Source organism: Tiliqua scincoides, chromosome 2 (genome assembly GCF_035046505.1).
Source record: "Tiliqua scincoides isolate rTilSci1 chromosome 2, rTilSci1.hap2, whole genome shotgun sequence".
Classification (NCBI taxonomy): domain Eukaryota; kingdom Metazoa; phylum Chordata; class Lepidosauria; order Squamata; family Scincidae; genus Tiliqua; species Tiliqua scincoides.
This window is the reverse complement of record NC_089822.1, coordinates 73,852,426-73,871,369: the sequence shown is the minus strand read 5'-3', so window position 1 is coordinate 73,871,369 and position 18,944 is coordinate 73,852,426. Positions and strand designations below refer to the sequence as shown.

At 41.7% G+C, this 18,944-nt stretch overlaps 2 protein-coding genes across 4 annotated transcripts in view; one reads left to right on the top strand and one right to left on the bottom strand.

The window, feature by feature from the left end:
- ERMP1 (endoplasmic reticulum metallopeptidase 1) overlaps positions 1–6,923 on the top strand; it is a 35,393-nt gene extending 28,470 nt beyond the window's left edge. For both annotated transcript variants that reach the window (XM_066618373.1, XM_066618372.1), the window contains exons 13-15: positions 911–1,026; positions 1,830–1,993; positions 3,671–6,923. In XM_066618373.1, coding sequence (XP_066474470.1) covers positions 911–1,026; positions 1,830–1,993; positions 3,671–3,835 — 445 coding nt within the window. In that variant the 3' untranslated portion in view covers positions 3,836–6,923. The remainder of the gene's footprint in view (positions 1–910; positions 1,027–1,829; positions 1,994–3,670) is intronic.
- A 1,743-nt stretch (positions 6,924–8,666) lies between these two features.
- Positions 8,667–18,944, bottom strand: part of RIC1 (RIC1 homolog, RAB6A GEF complex partner 1) — a 65,683-nt gene continuing 55,405 nt past the window's right edge. For both annotated transcript variants that reach the window (XM_066618370.1, XM_066618371.1), the window contains 6 exons: positions 16,388–16,524; positions 15,803–16,089; positions 14,661–14,855; positions 13,205–13,382; positions 12,817–13,005; positions 8,667–10,586 (listed from right to left, as the gene is read on the bottom strand). In XM_066618370.1, the coding sequence (XP_066474467.1) occupies positions 10,301–10,586; positions 12,817–13,005; positions 13,205–13,382; positions 14,661–14,855; positions 15,803–16,089; positions 16,388–16,524 (1,272 nt within the window). In that variant the 3' untranslated portion in view covers positions 8,667–10,300. The remainder of the gene's footprint in view (positions 10,587–12,816; positions 13,006–13,204; positions 13,383–14,660; positions 14,856–15,802; positions 16,090–16,387; positions 16,525–18,944) is intronic.

Here is an 18,944-nt window from a genome sequence, read left to right as displayed (position 1 = left end):
ATATGGTAAGCAGAACAAGGAAAGGACAGATTTACAGACTGAAGGACCTGTGTACATAAACCCCCACTAAATAGAAACAACTTTGCTGCCTTGCTGATATCTGTGATGTCATGGGGCAAAAAGTAACCTGATGAAGACTAGGGGTCCATTCCTATCAACTTTCCACCACTGATGCAGCTGCAATGCAACCCCAAAGTATGGGAACAAATTTTCCCTTACCTTGAGGAGGCCTCTATGATTGTCCCCATCATAGGCTATACACATTCTCCGTTTGCATGGCTGCATCAACGCTGGAAAGTTGGATGGAATTGGGCCCGAAGCCAGTTATGAACAATGTTGGATAAGGTACCTGTCAAGAGCCCACAGTCACCCAGGAGTCAGCCCCTGAAACCTCTGGCAGCTGGCAAGCACTGGCCCTAATAGTACTGACAAAAAATGGTCAAACTGCTTAAGGGCACTGTCTCTGTGCACATGCGCCATGGGAGGCCCAGGACACAGCTCCCCCCCTCCCCCCAAATTGATGCTGGAGCTATTGCATGTAATGTGCCCTGAGTGTCACGCTGTTCTTTATCTATCCAGGTCTCACAGAAATCCACAGTCACAATGGGCATATCCTTTGTTGTACTCAATACTTCTTTTCAGTGATCTGTGCCACATCATGGTGAAAATCACTTTTTATCTTTTAGAAGATCAAAATGACTAGTCCTTGTGATTTCTTTTGCATGTTGTTATATGGATGACTCTAAGGCAGTAACTTCAATTTTTCAGTCCTTTCCTGTTTACCAGTGTAATATAGCCAGTCATATTATACCAAGCCTTCTAATTAGACAGAATTGATACTGAGCAGCCATATAAGGTATTTATACTGCTTTTGAGAGTCACATTGAAAAACAACCCCTTTTTTTTATAGAAAGAATTGGTATCTCCCTGCTCCTGCATTTATTCCCAAGAACTCTATTCGCTTTCAACTTCTATCCAGAGAACAAATGCCCAGGGATTCTATAAAGTTAACCTTTCAAGTATCAGGTGAGCTTGTGCAGGCCATCAATCTGTGATTTTTCAATAGAAGATATTCTGGGTTTTGCCAGTAATGATGTCAGTAGTGAGGGTACAGTAAATAACCCTAGTAGCTCTGTCCATATAGCCTGATGTACTAGCTGTTCCATTGCAACACATATGCTTCTGAAAGAGGCTCTTGTCTATGAAAGAACAAACTGCAATAAGTCTATAAGGTGCCGCAAAATTCTGGTGATTGTTTTTCTGCAAGTAGCTAACACCCTTTGGATATGTGACAACATGGCAGCTGCAAATTGCAATGCCAAATATCTAGCCCTTCTAAGCAGGCTCTTAAACATAAGTCATTTACATTTGGACATTTCTGGTAAGATCTGGAAGTGAGCTGGAAACTTTTCAGTATCAGTAATCTGTTCTAGAACCCTTTTGTTCTTCATTTTCCCCTGCTGTTTAGATGAGACATGTATTACAGACTTATACCTGCTTTCAAAAATGGTCTAGATGTCATGGCAGTTAACAAAAAAACTTGGGAATTCGTAACTTTTGTGAAATAACTGTTAATTTCTTTGGTAGAGACCTCTGTTCCCTTTACGCAACAACCATTGCTAGTGATTCTTGTGGTAAATTGTACTGTGGACTTATGGCTAGTTCTGTCTTCTGTTAGTAGGGGGGAAAATAGCTACAGTAAGTGGCTGGGGCATGAGGAAGATTGCTTTGTGAGAAGAAATCCTTGGCAGCTCTAGGGCATGAGAAAATAGCTCCTCCTTTCTGTATTCTATGTTCATATGAAACTCTTTGTCTGCCTGGTGTTTTAGGTCCAAGTCACATGTCACTGTATCTTCGAGTGCATCAAGGGGCAACATTGTCCAGGTGGTCTCTTGGAGATGGCACTCCTGTTGTTAATAGAGATGGGGATTATTTTGTGTATTATTCACATGGGCTCCAAGCTGGGCCATGGCATTTCTGGATAGAGTTGAAGGTAAGAGGAAAAGGTTGCTGTCCTTTCTCCACCAGTTCTGATTTCTGATACCTTCATGTCCTGGTCTATTAAAATGTTTGTCTTCTGTGGGGAATAGAGTTGTTAGTGAATTATGTTGATTTGTTAACACCTTTTTAAGTCAATATAGGATTGCTTTTAATCCAAGCTTTCCCCCCCCCCCCCCAGTTTGTGAATTATACTGCCCTGCTCCTTGCAAATGGACAAAGCCTTTGCTTGGAAAATGTCCTTGATACAGGGAGAGTTTACTTATTTCAGAAGGAATGCTATGGAATTACATGTGTTGTGTACTGCTGAACACAGCAGTATTCTGAAGATAGAAATGGTGTTGTTAATCCTAGGCAAATGCTAAGCACACACAAATGCTAAAGTCTCCTGTCTTTTAGTGGTAGCCAGCTAGAGACATAACAGTACAGCTGCTGCTGCTGTTGCATTGCAAGATTAGAGAGAACATTCTTCCAGCTTAGCAAAAGAATGTAGAAGGGAATGTGTGGGCTTGGTTTTTCTTATATTTATACAATTTAAGAGGGTTCCCCCCCCCCAAAAAAAACCTGCGCTACTAATTTCAGTACTACATAACCAGAGCTGAAGTGAATTTGCTAACCCTGATTATTGGGAAATCTGGAGCACTATTGTAGATACAGCTCTAAACTATGGTTAAAGCAGATAATGGAACGAAGGAAGGGGAATTTACAGTGGAGAGGATAGGAAGTGTTGGCACTGTCCCGTTCTCCTAAGAATGAGTAGAAGATCAAGACTGTTATATCTGCACCAGATATACTCTTACAGTACTTCTTCTAATGACTGTTGTGACTAATCAGATATTTAATAGATAGAAAAATCTTCTCACTCTTAACATGTAATATGTTGCTGTCAGTATACAGGTGAGCTTCTCTTGACAAAGGGGATGCGGTCCTCGATTCCAGTCATTAAGTGACACTGTTGTTAAATGGCATCACCTTTTAAAAGCCTCTGGAGCAAGGAAAGCTATGCTCCCCTTGCCTCTGGAGGCTTTTCTAAACCCCACGTGTCTGCCCGCAGCCTCTGCGGGGATCAGAATGGCCGATTCGACCAAAACTGCTTCCAGTTTTCAGAAGAAAACCCGAAATGACATTTTTCTGCCTTATAATTCTGTGACTTGGGGAAACTCTTCAGGTTGCTGCGCCAACATTCCTCAAGGTTAGGCTTGTGCTATAAGGTAGTTAATATTTAGGCACTCACAGAGCATTCACAACCTAAGCTAGGTAAGATATAAGCCAGCAAAAGAAAAAAAATGAAAAATCTGGGTCATTGACTCCCTTTTTAAAATGTCATGAGATGTACATTGTCCTTCTTTAGGTTTGAAAACTGAAATTAAGAGCAATCTGTCTCCTGCTTACTAAAGAGATAATTTCTGTTTTTCAATGTCCCTCTTAGCCTTTTAGCTGGTCCCCTGAACTTGCATTAGCAAAGCCTGGGGGTTGATTGCCCAGTTCAGTGTTGAACTTGAACATTTCATTTATTCTAGCTGTTGCATTTTGCCAGTAAGTATGAGCATGTTTGCGCTCTAAACATGGAAAGGTAGGTTGGTGGACAAAGTTTTGTGCAAACTAGCCCTGTGTCTAGAAGTAGCTTGAGATAATATTTGATTAAAGCTACTTTATTTTGACTGCTTTTCAGACCTCAGAAGAACCCACGAAAGGAATGGTCACGCTTGCTATAGCAGGCCATTATTACTTTGGGGAAGATCAGTACACAACTCAGCTACATGCCTTATTAGAAAGATTTCCAAACTGGACATTTCCGTCAAGCTGGGTCTCCACCTATGACCAGTTTATCTTTTAATCCAGAGGTAGCACAAAGGTCAGTTGTTTTCCACAAGTTTCCAGATGCAACTTTCCATACACAGAGTACTGGGCGAGTTGGAAGAGAGAGATACGTTTGACAAAACTATGGAAAAATACAACAGCAACAAGTGTACTTCTGTGGCAGCTTGAATACAGGAAAAGATGGTGGATTTCTTGTACCTTGTCTTGGGGGGGGGGGGAGGAACCTCTGTGTTCTTATGCAAAATGTAAATCACCATTTTCTTGCACTGGACTGTCCAGTTCACCAGTTGTTTACTTACCATAAAAACTGTCTTTGGGAAGTGACTTTAGAGTAGTCCTCCTGGGCATTTTGCAATAAAAGGGGCTGACTGTGCAGAAATTCCAAGCACAATATACTTCACAGGCTTTAAGTAACATGAGTGCTACCCTCCTTGTAAACATCTTCATCAGAGTCTTAGCAACTAAAGTAAGGCTTTTGCTCAGAAACTTGTAAGTGGCTGTACATCATGGATCAGGAACTGTTAAAGACGACCAGTCCTGAAGAACTAACACTCATTTCAAATGCACTCTATGATCAAAGCTCTGTCAGTTATGATGCCAGAGAACTTGAGGATTCCTACATTTGCCTTTGTTGGCCCTACTGTATTTCTTTCTAAACCTTTGTATCTGGATCCTTATATTAATGCTTTACTACAGTGTCTTTTGAGTAGAAGTTGGATCAAACCCAACTTCTGCTCATTTTTCCATGGGGAAAAAAGCTGCATAAAGGCCAGATGTATAAATCAGATGCAAGCACATAGCACTTTTGTGTACCCTCCTAAGCACTGAACCGCCACTGGCCTTCTGTACCTGTGTGTTTTGTGTTTGATTTGAACTGAATTATTAACCTTATATTGTTTGATTTCCTATGAGTTTTTCATAATCCAGTGGAAACCTTGAGTTTTTACTGAGTTTATAAACTCATAGGGGACAGTAAAATTGCATTGATACTTTGGTTCCATGTCTAAATGTAGAAAATACTCTTGAAAATGTGAGCAGCTTTTGAGCAGACAGAAGTTCATAGTCATGTGAGCATTTAGTAACTCAGCAGGTATTTCTGATATATTTTTTCCCTTTCCACTGATTTTTATTAGTATAATTATTGAAATATTCAAAGACCAAACATTTCTCTGAACATTTCTCTGAACCAAACATTTCTCTGAAATTTTATTCACTGTTTAGGTCCTCAGTGAGCAAGATGGGCCCTTTGTCATAGTGCTGTAAAGCCAGCATTTATTAAAATGTTGTACATATTAACTCATGTTTATTATAAAGAGGCTGCATTCATAAAAAGAAAAACAAACCTGGGCAGACACTACATCAAATAGATAACCTTTAGATGCTTATATTAGCTCCTTGAGTTCGTTGAGAAATATGTGTAGTCTGGCTGCTCATGCCAAAATGTACAACCATATGTTCTCATGGGGACTAGGATAATTTTAACCATTTCAGCAATACCATCTCAAAATAATGATTCAACTGAAAGCTTAAAATGGCCATATCATATGTGACGGCTACATACACAACCACCCACCCACCCACTGCTCCCCCCATTCAACAATATGGTAGGAATCAGATAAAAGGAGTAATAGGAAACTTTGTTTAGGTGGGGATGCTACATGCACATATTCATATGTCATGCCTGCTGCCAAGATATGTACAGGTGATCAGATCTGAGGACATTACCTAAACTCTCACATATCATGTGTCAGCTTTCTTCATGGTGAATTGTGTGTGTACACTAGTCTTCAGTTTTATTGGAATAAATTTCCAGATATCTGGCACCTCACTTGAAAGGAAATTGCCAGTAATTTTAAAAGTTCATCAGCATGCTTAGCATAACATGTAAGTTGACTTTAACAACACTATTTTTACATTGAACCCATATTGTTTCAAGCAAAACTGACCAAGTGCAACCTCTAATAAGATTTGCATGAACCCTTAGCTCACAAGAACTGTTCCTGCATGCAGTATTTTCCATTTAGTCTATTCATTTTTTTCTGTAGAAATAAATATAGTGTTCATCTGTCTTACATGTCTTGTCAATATTTGCAGCTTAATTAAGAGACTGTGTGCACATGTTGTATCAGCCAACAAACCCAGACTGGGAAAAATTACAATATCCACAAAGCCTCCCCCCCCCCCCCAAATACTTATATTGTGCCTCTGAATTTGTGTATTTTTAAATAACTGTGCATGATGCATATGGAGCAATGAAAAATATCTAAGGGCACAACCCTTACATCAGCACTTTCCAGCAGTGGCATAGCGATACCATGTGCTGCATCCTGCAGTTGGGTGTCACTCACTGAGGCCTCCTCAAAGTAAGGGAATGTTTGTTCCCTTCCCTCAGAGCTGCACTGCCCTTATGTCAGTGCTGGAAAGCACTGACATAAGGGGTTAGGATTGCACCCTATATGTAACAGAGCATGCTAGGAACATCAGGCCAAATATTTTTGTTCCTTGAAAGAAAACTCTCTTTGCTCAACTCAGGTTGCATTGTTTAGTCAGCTGTAGAACAAAATTGTAGGATTTTTTGTGAACCTCAGCCTTGTTTAAAAATAATTGTTCATTAATTCTGTTGTTGGCAATTCTATGTTGTAATGCTAGAGCAAATGGAAGACAATGAAAGCCCCAGTTAGCATGAAGTTCTGAGTGACAACATGAATTTGTTGAACAAAGATCTTGATCCTATCACATGTCAAAAGTGGTTGCTTCAGTCTACCAGAACTGTGGGCCTAGTTTTCAAACACAATGAGCTGGTAAAGAGTTGGACTGTTCTAATGAAGGCTGCAGATGATAGCTCATGAGAGAATACTGCTGTAATGGGGGTGGGGAACCTTCCACATAATAAGCAGGCCAGAAGCAGGTTTTAATGTAGCATGCTAATTATCTCTGTATGAACCTGGAGCGAGGGGGGAGATTTAATTTGAGCCTCCACCTGCATTCTTAAGAGCCACAACAGATATAATAGCGATTTAGGAACTGGACCATGGTTTTAAAAAGGTTGGAATGTATGTAAAAAAGAAACTCAAAGATGCTGAATAAAATATTATGAAACATTTTCTGCTCAAGCTTAAGTCACTTTATTGCAGGTAGAAGCCAGCGTGGTTTGTACACACCTGAATTTTTCCTTTTGTTTGCCTGCCTCATGGAGCACAGGTTTATCCTGTAGTTTCCATGACATTCAGTGGAGTTTACAACCAGGTAAATGTGCTTAGATTGCAGCCTTAAGTTATTTAGTCTATTTGAAGAACAAGGGGAGAGGACAGTTAGAAAGGGGACATTTCACTGGAGAGCCAGCAACCTGAAATAACATAATGTCACAAAAGTGACTCTAGTGGTAAGTACCAGAGCTAGGGAGAAGACGCAGCTTGGATGGTAGGGTTAAATATATAGTAAATGTCAAATCACCTTGGTCCTAGGAGCAATGTTGGAATGGCCCAGAGAACAATCCCAACATTGAGGTAAGATGCTTACAGGAGTATTTGAGGACAAACCATAGGAAGGATATAGGGAACAGAATGAACTCTAAAGCTTGAAAAGCAGTGAGGGAGGGAAAAGTGAGGATTGGGAAAATCCAATCCTGCTGGATTTGGCAAAGAGCCAGCTAGCTCTGCCTCCAAAACCATTGGGGGGCTGGGAAGGAGGGAAGCAGCAGAAGGCAGGTGTCAGGTTTCAGTGAGGAACAAGGCAGGTAATGACTGATTATATTCTAGGTGTGGGAGCAAGTAGTCCCAGAGCAAACAGGAGTGGCAGCAAATGTATGTTCCCCGATAAGCAAGCCAGACAGAGTGGCTAGGTGTGTGCAAATGGAATTTCACTGAAAGGTGTGGCCTTCCTCCTGGCCTGTGAATCTGAGGGCCCTTCTCATCAGCCCCGCTTCTGAATCACAATAAGGGCCTGGGGTGTGCTCTTAACAGCTATCCAGCACTATGTAGAGATAGGAGCTCTCCTGAACACTTTAAAAAGGACTTGTCAGGTAACATGCTGCTTCATCTGCAAATTAAAATATTTGCTAGACAGGCCTCTTAAATAAAAATAAGCTATTTTCAACCTTTTTCATTTCATGGCACACAAGGCACTAAAATTGTCAAGGCACACCATGCTGCCAGTGGGGGGTTCACATCCCCATTAGCCTTACTAATAAATGACCTTCTCTCAAATTCCTGAGGCACACCTATGAACCACTCACAGCACACCAATGTGTCATGGCCCAGTGGTTGAAAATGGCTGGTTTAAATGAATATGGTTAAAGTCACAAACACCTAGAATCAGTATAGATGAAAAGACACTTTCCCATAGGCAAGGAAGGCATTTGCAGGTCACGCTTCTTAGACTGATGCCTTAAGGGTCACACTTCTAGGTTACATCATGAGATGTACTGAACAGATTATTATAGGAGTTAAGCAATAGAATGGGATACAGATGAGTCAATAAGGTGGAGTTCCTTCAGTGACAGCAGTACCTTTCTCTTTATTTGTGTCAAAGGGCTCTAAAAGATCAGATAAGAAACTGCTTGGCTTGTTACAGAAAGTAAACTTTGGGTTTGTAGACAGCAGTTGGAATTTGTCTAGAAGAAAGCAGATGGAGGCTTGCCTCTGTTCAGAGGAAGTAGAGCAAGTCCCAGCAAGAAGCATGTAACAAAATACTCATCTGCATGTTACTGTTGCCTGAGGTAGGGGTTAGTGGTTGACATTACATGTTTGATTTAACATTCCTTTTTGAACCCCAAAAAATTGATATTTTATGCCCTCATAGTTACAAGCAACAACAGTACAAGCTGACAAGAAGTATGGATTGCTAGGTCTTTTCCACCCTTTGTCATTTTATTTGAAATTATTGCGCATGTATTGCACTGGGGTCTTACCAACAGTGAGACTATGCAATAGCAGAAAACTTAGTTACATTTATCTACGAAAAGACAATTGAATTTTGTCCTTTGAAGAAATATACAAAGTTGTAGCCAGTAATTGTTTTGCCCACTTTGAATACATTATCAGGTCAAAATTCATATGGAAAATTGCATAAAACCGAGTAACTGTCCTGGGGCTATGGCAGACCATGATGCTCATACAGCTGGCATGACAAATGATTTTGGTCCATGTCAGTAATCATTACACCCACATTATAAAAATAAGTGTTAGTTTTTGTATAAAAGTAGAAGTGTTGTATTCTTTCATTCCAATTGCACAGTACAAGCCAACCAATGCCTATTTTTAATACTGTTACAGGTATTTAATATTACACATATTGGGGATCGCAGATAGAAAAAATAAGTACCTGAAAAAACAACCATGACTCTGCTGCAGCCAGTTTTTCATAACATTGTATGATAGTTAAAATAAACATCTGTAATCAGTTAGAAGTATATGCATTATAAAATATTTGCAAGGTGGTGGTTTTAAGTATATACACTGTACACTGCCATTACAAAGCCTTAATAGCAGTTGTACATAAGGTGGATCTATTTACATAAAAACGCCTCTTAATTTACAGGTGAAATAAATAAGAACTGTCAGTAATTGGTTTAAAAAATTCTGATTAGAAGACATTGCAATAGGCCAATGGAAACAAAGCCTCTGGCAACCGATGATACTCTCATGAAGAGCTGATGAAATCTCTGTCACATCCATGTGGAAGTGCAACTCTGCTTTTAGTTTTTCTGGAGTTAAAGATATACACATGCAAGATAGAGAGGTGTACTCTCTACTGTAGTACAAGTACCAAAGCATAAACCGAGTATCTGAGAATATACAATACTATTCACAAAACATACAATATATTTTACAGTTCTTTAATACAAAAAGTTTAGTGAAAACATAATCTCTTAAAACAAATAGAGCCTAATTTAATCAGGCCATCATTTCCTGTAGGCAATCTAGCTAGGCAACATGAACAAACCCTTAGTATAATAAGCCATTGTCATCTTCACTAGCTTCATTGTTTAACTTTTTAGAAGTGTGGGTTCAAAAGCCAGATAAGCCAGAAATTGCACACACACACACTAAGCATTGTCTTGTTTTCCAGGGGGAATGATTAATTTAGGACCTTTTCCCAAGATGGTGTTGCTCCAAAAAAGGGATCCAACAATGATTTTGTGCACTGATGCAGAACAAATGTCACGATCAAGTACCCAAAACATATTTGAACAAAAGGAAAAAAAGTCTTAATGAGATCTTTAAAATAAAACGAGTATTGTGGTATGAAAACTATAATATCCTTGCTTTCCATATAGTCATTTTATAAATGAAAGTCAAGACTGTTTATTAAATTTAAAGGAGCTTCTCTGGTTAATACATGTAAAAACAATCCAGCATTGAAATCAAACGCATGTTTACGCCTTGTCTGAAGACCTGGACTACCTCCTTCCAAAAGCAATATTCTTAAATGCCTTTACTTTGTTGTGCTCTTATTAAATAACACCTGACAGTTTTAAAACTTAGGACACAGTGCAGTCATAACTGCCTTCCTGGAGTGGATCCTCCTTGTCCAGTCCAATCATGTCATCCTCGTGCCGGCTCATGCTGCTACTACCAGTGTCGCTTTGAGGGCTGGCATTGTGGCTCGCTGAACTCCTGTTTTCTTCTGCCCTTGGACTGGCTTGTTCTGACACCCTTGATAGGTTCACTGGCTGAAAGGCTTCTGGTTGTACATGTTCCTCTGCTATCTCACTCAGCTTCTGGAGCTGTGGTTTGATGACTGTTAAAAACGGCTTATACCCCAGGCTAAATAACATTAAGGAAAGAGGAAGCTGTTTTAGTTCATTATCTTAAAAGTCCAATTCAGATTTTGACCTTCAGCAGGCCATTAGAACAAAGGGCTTGATATTACTATAAACAGAGCAAACCCAAAGCTTGTACTCCTAATAAAGAACAAACAAGGATTGAGAAACCTTTCCATTAAACAGCTACAACTGTTTATCAGGCATTACACAGATTTTTCAATTTTCCCTTATCATAAGGTAAAACTGCCATTGCCTTTCTTCAAGATAGCATGAGAGATGGGCAGAAAATGGATGCCACTAATTATTCTACAAAGTGAAATAACTCAAAAAGGGGAATTTTCGTCCATAAAAATAACTAGGGTTTACAGCATATACATTCATGCCCTTCTAGCGAATACAGTGGGGAACATTTAATCCCATAAGAAAATAGAATAAGGTAGGGTAGGAACTGTAGAAAGTAGCAAGTGGTCCTGACTTACACATATTCAGTATTCCCTCCCACCCTCACAGGGGCAGCCACCCATCATACAAGTTGAGAACTTCAGGTCAGGCAGCAATTTGGAAGAGAAAATAAGCTGGCAGGTCCACTTACTGCAGGGCTTTTCAAACTGGGGCGTTGTAACGCCCCAGCCTGTGGGCCCTGGCCCCTGCCCCCTTAAGGGGAGGGGGCAGCCTGGAGGCAGCAGCGCAATCCCCAGGATCGCTTTAGTGGAGGCGGGGCGCGATCGCTCTGCTTTTACATTCACTGCTGTAGGGAGCCCTGCCAAAGGTTCGCACCGGGCTCCCCACACCCTGGGGAGGCTGCAGGAGGCTTGGGTAAGTGCACCCAAGCCCCTGCAGCCCCCTAAGTGGCATGATCCTGGGGATCGTGCCCCTGCCTCCCCCCCCCCGCCCCTGCTGCCTCCCCCCACCCCCACAAGCACTTACAGTGGCTCAAACTTTCCATGAGAGTTTGAAAACCACTGACTTATTGCACCCATCCTTGCCTCCATCCTCTTCACACTAGCATGCAAAAGGAAGATGGTGAGGGATTATTTCTCCCTCTCTTGGCATCCAGCACTGAAACAAATGCCTTCTACTCCTCTAATGGCCAGCAGAGGGAATGTTAAGAGCCCAGCATTCCCTGCGTAGCTATTAGAGAAAGTGGATGCTGATGGAGAGAGATAAATAGGGAGCTTACCATGTGGTGCACTGAATATTGAGAAAAGGATAAAGAGGATTTACTCTCTTTCCTTCGGTATGCTGCCTCCACCTCTAACAGATGGCAGAGGAAATGCTAGAAGGCCAGTATTCCCTCTATAGACATTAGAGAAAGCAGCACTAATAGCACTCAACACTAAGGGAGAGATGTAACCTCCCAATCCCTCCCAACTTCACTTATCTTTCTCCTTTGCCATCCATTGCCATCACAACTGCCACTTCCTGTACTAGCTGCAGACAGAATGCTGGACACTAAGCATTCTCTCCACTGGAGGACAGTGGTGATGGCAGTGGCAGTGCTGGGTGTCTAAGGAGAGAGAGGTAAGCCTGCCCCACGCTCCTTTCAGAGTCCAGCATTGCTGCTGCCTCTTCCTCTAATGGCCAGTGGAGTGTCTAATGCAGTGGTCCAACATTCTGTCTGTGGCTAGTACAAGAACTGGTGGTAGCACTTGATGCCGAGGGAAAGAGGTGGGTAAAACAGGCAATCAGGGGTTACCCTCCCTGATACTCCAGATAATGAATACAACTGCCTGACAATATCGTAATATACAATGATGTCCCTTTAAAAATTTGAAGGGCATGGGGAGGAGGAAAAGGAGCATGCAGGCCCAGGCACTGGCAAAATGTTACTATCCAGGATGTTCCCTTCAAGAGCTTGGAGGAGTAAGAAGATATGCAGGTGGGGCTTACAGCTGTAAAGGACAAATATGCAGGGAATACATGCATCTTGTTCCTCAAGAAGTTGGGGACAAAAGGGGGAATGCATCTATAATGAAGAGACTTCAACAGGGAATTCCTGTACTATCAATAAATAGAACACTCTACTGTCACACTACTGTATCCTCTTTTTTGTTTTTAAACGTTGAAGCAAGGATTCTCCTATCAGAAAGTTTCAGCAATTGAAATAGGAAGATTTTGCAAGACTATTCCTTTTTAACAACTAACTCACATCCATTTAAAATGCTGTGCTAAACTGTCTTCAGATTTAGCTGACAATGTTCAAGATAATAAGGCTCTTAAAACTTACTTACCAATCTGTAGAAGCCCATCTGTCTACTGCATGTAACCCTGTCTTGATATTCTGCAACATCTCTCCATCAACCTCTGAAGATTGTATTAGGCTAAAAATTTGGTTCATTATTGATGATTCTCTGAGAATAAGGCCTATAATTATGCACCAGTCAAGACAGCCAGCTTCCATGAAAATATGAAGCAAATACCTACAGAAAATAAGGATGCTTTTTTAAGACCAGAAAAACCACTACTACTCCATATGCCTCCTGCTCTCATCAGTTAAAAATACTTCAAGGAAGACATCTAAAACACGCATCCCTTGAATATAAATTGTATTATTAGCTGCTCTGTTAGTTCTTTCAGGGACAGAAGACAAATATATAATAAATATCCAACCTCACTCACCGTAGCTGAACTTGTGATTTGTGTGGCCCTTTATTGGCCAGCTCCAGAGAGATATGTTCCAGCTCTGACTGCGTCAAACTCAATGTGGAGAAATTTTCATCCAGCATAGTCCAGTCTCCATCCACTATAGAGCTTGTTTCTGTCAAGTCTGTTGCTGAGCCAATACTGCATTCATCACCTGTCAAATACAATTAAGGGAATATAGGCGCTTGAAGACTGTACTTCTACAGCAAACCTCACAGAATGAAGTCCTCTAGATCAGTGATTACAGACTGAATTGCAGGGAAGCATTGGATTCCAAAATGGGCAGATCAGAAATTGCAGAGAAGCTTCCTTAAAAGACGCATTCCCTACACTAATTTTTCTTATCTTAGGGTGCATTCTCAGTTCACATAGGGTACCAGTGGGGCCCAACAGGCCTATGCAATGCTCCATGTAAACTGAGTGAGCACTCTACATAATTACACTCTAGATCAGCAGTGCTCAAAGTGCTGATTGCACACACCAGGAATGCATTCCCTGGTACAGCCTGCGCTTTGAGTTCCAGAGCTCTGCATCTCTTCATGTTCCCCAATCAGGATGACGTGACACTCTGGATAGTAGCACCTGCCCAGAAATCTGGGCGCAGTGCCCACTGGAGCATTGCACCATGGATGTGACAAGCCAGAGCGTCGCGTCATTCCGATTAGGGGACATGAAGAGACACAGCATTCTGGAATGAGGAGCGCCAGTCACCAGAGGAACAAATTCAGCCAAACGCTGGATCTGGCCCTCAAGCTACGGTTTGCCCGGCCCTGTTCTAGAAACAGCCGCCTTGGGCATATGCTCTGACATGGGAAAGGTGAAGAATAAATCTTTTAAATAAATAAATGTTCTGGAATCCCCTGAAGTACACAGAGATTGTATGGCAGTATTATAGGGGCTCCTCAGATGATGGGTTGACTTTCAAGGACAGAAGATACAAAGTTTGAAAAAAACATCACTTTAGAGTTTAAGAATGATTGTGTTACTTATTATCACTGATACAACGTGAGAGCACAGTGCCATACAAATGGCCTGATAGTTAATGAGCAAGGCATAGACAAGAGGAGGATAAAGTCTTGAACTCCTATATGCAACAAGAACCCAACAAGGTCATCAGGGCAACCAAAGGTGTTTCAGTTCCGAAATCCAGTCAAAAACTGGAATGAAAGGGATCTTGATAATAATCCATTTCACCCAGGAAATGGTGGAGCTGATATGCCACTACCTGCTCCATCACCTTAACCAGAAAGGGAGGTTTGGAACTGGTCAGTAATTATCCAGTGAAATGCAGGGAGGGCTTTTCAGAAGAACCACTGCCTAGAAGTCAGCAATCATTATATTTAAAAAAAAAATTTTTTTTTTCAGAATTTAGAACACATTTGCAGAGAAGGAATGAAAGAAAGCAAAGAATGGGAATTAGCAAGTCACAGACCTTTATTTAAAAGAGGTGAGAGAAATGCTTCCTGCATGTGGGGTCCATGGGACGATGCTGCATCCATTTCTCTCTGGGAGGAACTAATACTCCCTAGCCAGCTGTGACTTCTTGGTGCACTTGGAATGCTGGTGTCCACTTCCATGTTCAAAAAATTGTCAGCAGACTGCGATTTTAAGAACTGCTCACCTATTACTAGAAAAAAAAAAGCATAGTAAGAATCTACAGTTATGACAGCCAGGAAACAACTTGTCCTGGATTTCATACCTAATTCAAAAAAAGTACTCAAGTTGCTTCCGAGTGTATTACATTTGCCACACTAGAAGACATACACAGCAACACTAAATCTTGACAATGCTACACATACCAATGGCATCCCACAATGAAACATATTACTTCCCGCTATGCACTTTAAAGTTTATTATATTCATCAGCTGTGCATTCTCCTCTTTTCAGTTACTATGTGTTTCACATTTTATCACAGTTATCTAAAACAGGGGTGTCCAAAGTTTTTGGCAGGAGGGCCGCATCATCTCTCTGACACTGTGTTGCTGTGTCAGGAAAAAAAAGAATTAATTTAAATTTAAAATTTGAATAAATTTACATAAATGAATATATTAAAGATGAACTTATATGAATGAATGAAGGTCTTGCAATAGCTCAATGCCTATAAAAGGCCTTGCACAAAGCAAGGCTGGCCTTTCCTTTGCTGCCGCTACTGCATCACAGACGTGAAACAGCAAACAGTGGAGGAAGCCCTCATCCCACAGCTCATGTGAGAGGTCAAACAGTCACCCTCAAGCTGAAAGTAGCTGTGTTGTGCCAGTGCGGGCTCCAACAAATCTCCAGAGGGCCAGAGGCTCATTGGAAACTGCAGGCTCCCTGAGGGCCACACTGAGAGGCCTCGAGGGCCGCATGTGGCCCCAGGGCCGGGGTCTGGGCACCCCTGATCTAATAGCATAAACTACCTTAAAATAACTAGCTTAAAAAGAGACCACTAAGCTACCTATGTAATCAGACTGGCTTTGGACAAAACAAAAAATGAAGGTAGGAGAAAGAATTCACATTTTGCTCCCTCTGCATCTGTGTCACAGCAAAAGCCACTTTCACTTTCTGGTTACTAACAGAAAAGCTGAGAATACCTGTCCTGTACTTTCCATTCTTGAGAGGTGAATTTATGGAACACACTGGAATAATAGGAAATGGCCAGAGAAAATCATTGTGCAGTTTCTTCAAAGCAGTCACAAAATCTTCTACACGGGCTGCTCTGGTGCGCTCCTTACACAACCAACCTATCAACTCAAAGCCCAGCTGCGCAGCAAAACAGCCAAGGTCTTTAAGCCTGATTTCTTCCAGAAGGCGCCGTGCATGTCGCCAGAGCATCATATCAATGTACATGTTCTCGGCACAGTCACTGTCCTTACTCCACCTATGAAGGAGAGAAAAGCACATATGTACATACAAATTTATGTTAAGATTTGCTTTTGTTGCACTTCTTGCAGATCTATACCTTATCTTCCAAGAATGCTGGACAGATTATGAGAATCTGATAATATTCTGAGATCAAATCCAACATCAGTACTGAAATTTAAACTCTGCCGAGTTGTATAACTGCACCATGCTGAAACATAACCAGGAAGAGACCATTTCCCATCCCATAGATTAAGTTGTACCATAACAAGAGATTTAAAAATTACAAATTACCTTTGTAATAAAAAAAAAATTACCTTTTACCAGATGGGCCAGATGGCATACTTAAGGTTTTTTGCAAATTAAACTTGCCAGCTGGAAGGTTGTCACCAGACTGAGACAAACTAATGCTGCGATGTCTGAAGAACTCAAAGCCACCACTCGAACTAGGTTCCTGGATGGAAGATTGGCAAAAAATTATACAAACAGCTGTAGGTAAAGCTGGAGTGCAAACACACACACACACACACACACACACACACACACACACACACACACACACACACACACACACACACACAGTGTTTTTCTAGAGTTTTTCCTGGTCACTTGCTAATGAGTTTTTGTTTGGAGGACTGCCTGAGTGAATTAAGCGTATGGAGGTTCACTGCAAAAACTAGTTGTCCCTCTGCAGCATGGCGTCATTGGAAAATGACCAGGAAGAAATTAAAGTACTGCTTTCCCAATTACATTCTACAGACATACAGTAAGATCCTATTTAGCAATGACAAATTACAAGAAGAGTACTGCAACAGGAGTTGTAATTTAGTACATTTCCTTTTCAAACATGAATCTTCTAAGCTGAAAAGACCTTTAGTAAGAGAAAAATTAAGGTTCTCACTAATTCACCCAAGCATCAAAAGACACAGACGTTGTAAATTAAGACTTCACCCTTAATTTCTGTGCCATGTAAACAGTAAAGATGTTCTACTACTTCACATACTGGTTCAGTTACAACTCCCCCAGTGTTTCCTTAGTCTTTCAATTCCAATCCTCCTCTTCTTAATACAGTGGCGTTGCTAAGGGGTGCGGGCCGCACTGGGTGACGCGCCCTGGGGGGGGTGACACGCCCTGGGGGGAGACGTGCTAAAATCGGAGCTTTAGGGCCCCCCCCGTCATGCCATACACCGTTGGATGTGGAATCTCCAGCGGAGTACAATGCAAAAAAACTGAATTGAAATAGCTCCTTTCCTTCAAAAGCTATGGCCAAAAAACCGGAAAGAAAAAATGAATGGATCCCTATGGAAAGTGAAAGTGAGTCGTATCATGTGAGTAGGCGTGCTTGCCATAGTCCCTAGGAAAGGGCAGGTTCAGAGGAATCCAACACCAGAATGGTCCTGATCCAATGAATGCAGCCCCCCCAAAAAACACCCAACAAGGTCCCGCCCTCCCAGCTGCGAGTCTGAGCCTGAAATGAAGCCACGTGGCCAACTTGCCTTGGTCCATTGGAAAGGGCAGGCTGAGAGGACTCTGAACAATGTCAGAATGGTCCTGATTCAATGAATGCAGTCCCCAAAAACACAAATGAATGCAGTCCCCCAAAACAGCTGTAGTACATTGAGCCCTATTGAAAGCAAAGCAGCCTCATGGTCACGTTTACTTGTGAGTAGGCAGACGTGCCTTGGCTGGTGGTCAGGTCAGGCAAAGGGGAATGTGAGGACACCAGAATAGTCCCGATCCAAGTGCAACAAATGCTCCAGAAGGCAGCCTCCCCCCCCCCCAAAGGACAAAAAAAGAGGCTTGAGCTGTTAAGGGGAAAGTTTTCTATTTTGCACTTGCAAAGCCAGGAGGGTCTTTGTATTGATATGGTTGAAACAGAAGAACTTTAAACTTGGCATTGGGAAGGGTTGGAAATCTCACTGATTCTTTTTGGGGGGTTGTTATTGCAGACAGACTACAGAGTAAGCTCCATTGACCACTATGGGACTTACTTCCAAGTAGACAGGCATAGGCTTGAGCTCACAGGCTGCAATCCTACCCACACTTTCCTGAGAGTAAGCCCCATTGACCACAATAGGACTTACTTCAGAGTAGATTCACTTGGTGGAACAGGACTGGCTCCCCCTTATTTAATTATTTCTTTTATTTTAATTTGCTTGATGATGTCACTTCTGGCCATGACATCACTTTCAATGGGTCCTGGACAGATTGTCATTCTAAAAAAAGGGTCCTAGTGCTAAAAGTTTGAGAACTACTACAATAAGGTGTTAGTAAGTTGACATGGGGTGAGTGAGAAAGAGAGAGAGAGAGAGAGAGAGAGAGAGAGAGAGAGAGAGAGAGACTCTATAAGTTTTCAAAATCACTAAAATCAGAATTTAGAGGAATAACACCATCATGATATATATCAATCAATGCGTAATTTCATGCAGAATGCAATGAAAAACCACATTGAAATATCTGTGTTCTAACAAAAGGTACAGACAAAAAACCAGTGGGGGTGGGGCGATGGTACATTACACGCCCACCACCTGGGCATTGCCCCGCCCACTGCATAGGGTAATATGCAGGCCTCCCGCACCGGGTGACATGAATCCTAGTGACGCTACTGCCTTTATAGCAACCATCATCAGCGGCCAACAGTGGCGTAGCTAATGATCATGTGGCCCGGTGCCAAGATCAAAATGTTGCCCCAGAAGGTATGTCACAACCAGAAGTGACATCACCCCCGGGCTTTTTAAAAAGTGAAAATTGGGAGGAACCAACGTCTTCCCCCCAGCAGCTCACCACCCACTTGCTCTGCTGCCTCCCCCCCAGTCAGTGGCATAACTAAGATATATCTGCTACCTGAGGTCAAAGAAGATTTCGTAGCCCCCC